This window comes from Atta cephalotes (genome assembly GCF_000143395.1).
Source record: "Atta cephalotes unplaced genomic scaffold scaffold00048, whole genome shotgun sequence".
NCBI lineage: Eukaryota > Metazoa > Arthropoda > Insecta > Hymenoptera > Formicidae > Atta > Atta cephalotes.
In genome coordinates, this window is record NW_012130112.1 from 174,439 (window position 1) to 177,951 (window position 3,513).

A 3,513-nucleotide genomic window follows, 5' to 3' on the forward strand; every position below is an offset into this window, starting at 1 on the left:
ACTTAACTTTTACGTTTCCGGTCGCATTTATTAGAGAAAAGTAACATAATTAGTATCCCGAAAAACGAATAATTATAGTGACTCATTTGGTAAGATAGTAATGTTTTGTGATTTGTCAAAAAAAAAAAAATTAAGTGACTGAATGGCACCTCTAATGCGGCACAAATCTAATTTCCAATATCGCACTAAATTAATTGCAGAGATTTATGATAATTTTGTTTAATTATATAAATATATTGCTGTGATATAATTAAAAGAGTTTAGATGTTATCCGATAATTCTAAGATAAATGAATCAAAGATGAATGTATGTGTACTTATTAATTTAATATAATTTAATATATTATCACATATATCTAATGTTAATTTCATCGATAAAAAATGTTCCCGCAATCTGTTTCCAAATTGTGTAAAAATTTTACACATTTATGTCACATATTGTAACATATTTATTTTGTGTTGAATTAACATGAAAGTTGGATTGGGCCATTTAGGACAAATGAAATATTAAACTTAACACAAATTTTTCTGTTGTGTATTTCTGAAAAAAGAGAAAATAAAGAAAGAAAATAATTTATGAATTTTTACATATATTGGAATAAAAGTCATGGGAAATCTCAAAAATGTATTCTCAATAACAGCCATTTTAACTGCTTTGATGTTCTATAAACATTTTATATATTCTAACTATGCCTTTTTTATTAATATCTTGTAATTTAAAAAATTATTATAATCTGTTCGTCTCAACGATATAATGACATTTTTTTTCATATAACATCTATCAAATTCTGAACAACTCGATAATCCGAAGAATAATAAAGTGACTGATTAATTATTACGTATTATTCTATCCATTAGAGAACTGGCATTAGAGAAGCTTGCACTCGAGATAAGTTACGTAGAATAGTTATTATACAATTATTCCATATATTATAATTCATTAATTATTTATTATTAGTAAGGACTATAAGATTGATTTAATATATCACATGCACGAACACATAATTGTACCAATATATCGATGCTATAAAATCATGATCCCTTCAAAATTCTACATGCTTCGCAAGACTTTAGCGAGCAGTCAGCGAGACGAGAAACTCTCTACCCCACCAGCTGCTTGGTAGCGTTTGCCCGCGCCGAGAGGCGCGTCACGCATTCGGACGAGCACGCATGCGTTTGGTGAGGGAACAGAGAGAGGGTGGAAAACGTCGACCAATGAGTGTCCAACGAGCGGTGGCTGCCCGGGCGGAGCGTACGGGCATAAACGAGACGCAGCACAAGCGGATTCTGCCACACGACGTCCGACAGCCGAGGGAAGACGTACGTCGTACTATTCAAAGAGACTTTAAGAGGGTATCCCTGTCAAAAGTCCAGTATTTCTTTCCCCAGTGAGAGTGTCCTCGTGACAGTTGGTCGTTTTTAAACTTCCCTCGGCAACGTGTCGTGCGAAAACTGCCGCTCGACATGGAAACACAAAGCGAGAAACGAAAAGCACAGCGCGAGTTTTGAAGAAAATCCAGCAGGCAGATAAAGAAGTAGGTAAAGATGCTACACGGCGCTTTACCGCGGGCCTTCTTGGCTCCGGGTCTTAATTACATGAGCTATTACAGCGAAGAAATTCATCCTACTTACGCTGCGCCGCCGACCACGTGGCATATTCCGATGGAGGATCCATCCTCGCCGATTTACTCACGAATCCCACCAACTGAACATCATGCATCATTATCCTGGGAGTCCTCGAGATCTTCGACGCCATGTCCATTGGATCTGTCCTTGAAGCCGCCACCGACACCGAATACCCCGAAGACAGAAGAGATGATCGAAGTGGATGTCGAGAAAGATCTCAGAATCCGCGAGGAAGTCCAAGCTCGTCCCGAAGATCGCAGAGATAGCGAGGAGGATCAACAGCTGATTGTCGATGATTTGGACTTACGAAGCTCCTCGGTGCAGAGCCATCAGAGCCAGTACGAACGATTGGTCCTTAATAAAGAATCACCTCGCTTTCACGATTCGCTTGTTGACAAGTTTCATTTTCCCGAAGAAACTACTCGATTGCCTCCATATTCCGGAAGTGAACTCGCCTCAAAGTATCACCTGCATAATCAGAAGCTCCTTTTGGCAAGTCCAACGCAGTTACAATCGATGCAGAGTTATCACCAGCAACTACTCTTAACACCGCAGCAACATCTTCAAAGTGTGCACGCGCCTATGACCCCGCCTAGTACACCATCACCGCCTCAGTGTCCTAGGAGAAGAGTTCGAGAGGAAGAGCTCATCTTATCGTCCTCGGGGGTGCCCGCCAACGGCTCTTCCTTATCGACCCCAAAGCAGACGATTAGCAACGAGAAAACTGTCGCCCAGAGGCCCAAGAAGAAACACGCCAGGCGGCTCAAATTCGACGAGGACACCAGCAGCCCGGTATCGGGTACCGTCATCTTGGGTCCGGACGAGGCGGTGGTGACCGGCGACATCGATCCCGCCTTCAACATTGTCGAGGTCACGGAGGAGGCGCGCGCCGAGTTAGCCAAGATCGAAAATCGGCTCGGACCGTATCAGTGTAAGCTTTGTCGGCAGCTGCACGAGGACGCCTTCCAGTTGGCGCAACACCGATGCTCCCGAATTGCCCACGTGGAGTATCGTTGTCCCGAATGCGACAAGCGGTTTTCCTGCCCTGCTAATTTAGCGTCTCATCGACGTTGGCATAAACCCAGACTACCCAACACTGACAGTTCCACTACGTCGTCATCTACGTCGTCGTCAGGGAACAACGCTGAGATCCCGTGCACCAGATGCGAGGCCAAGTTCACGAGGCAAGCTGCTCTGCGTAAACATCTCGCCACTCAACATCCTGAGACCAATAACAATGTCAGCAATAGTAATAACAACAATGTCGGAGTCGACAGTCAGGAAGTCATCGGTAAATCAGACATCGCCCAGACAGTTCCGACCAGCCAGTTGACCAGCGAGATGACTTGACACCAATTTCCAGCGAGACCTCTGCCGAGACGACCTGGACTCTACTGGAGATTCGGCCTCGATTTGTAAGAAACGATGACATTTTTTTTCGTTCGTTGATTCGACAGTTTTCGTAATGAGTATACAATCAAAATGCTCAGTACGCTTTTTCTAAGAGAGATCTTAGTCCTCTATTTTATGGGGATTAAATTCTCCTATTAAGAAGAAATAAGAAAAAAAAACAATCGAAAATTAATATGAAAGAGCAAGAGCATTATTGTTAAAGTTGTTAGAAGAAGGGACACTTAATTTTTACTTATTATTATCGTTTTATGATTTTATCTCGTTACCGTTTGTTTTATTCTGATTTTTTGTTTTATTTTATTTTATTTTTGCTATTTTATCTCATCTTATTCTAGCCTGTTTTATTTTGTTAATTATTTGTTGTCATAATTATATAATATCGACTTTCATTTTTAAAATTTCTTCTCCGTATATAATAACAATGCAAAGTTTAAATTAAATAAAGATTAAATAAAGATAAAGAAAAACAAAATGT

At 40.7% G+C, this 3,513-nt stretch overlaps 1 protein-coding gene across 1 annotated transcript; it reads left to right on the forward strand.

Annotated features, from left to right (window-relative positions):
- The first annotated feature begins 1,544 nt into the window (after positions 1 to 1,544).
- Positions 1,545 to 2,975, forward strand: LOC105622668 (zinc finger protein 853-like). The gene has a single exon (XM_012204080.1). It carries the CDS (start codon positions 1,545 to 1,547, stop codon positions 2,973 to 2,975), a length of 1,431 nt encoding a protein of 476 aa, XP_012059470.1.
- Positions 2,976 to 3,513: the final 538 nt, after the last annotated feature.

Bases quoted from the DNA above. Each gene is read 5' to 3' on its own strand.
- LOC105622668 (XM_012204080.1), top strand. From the start codon at position 1,545: ATGCTACACGGCGCTTTACCGCGGGCCTTCTTGGCTCCGGGTCTTAAT.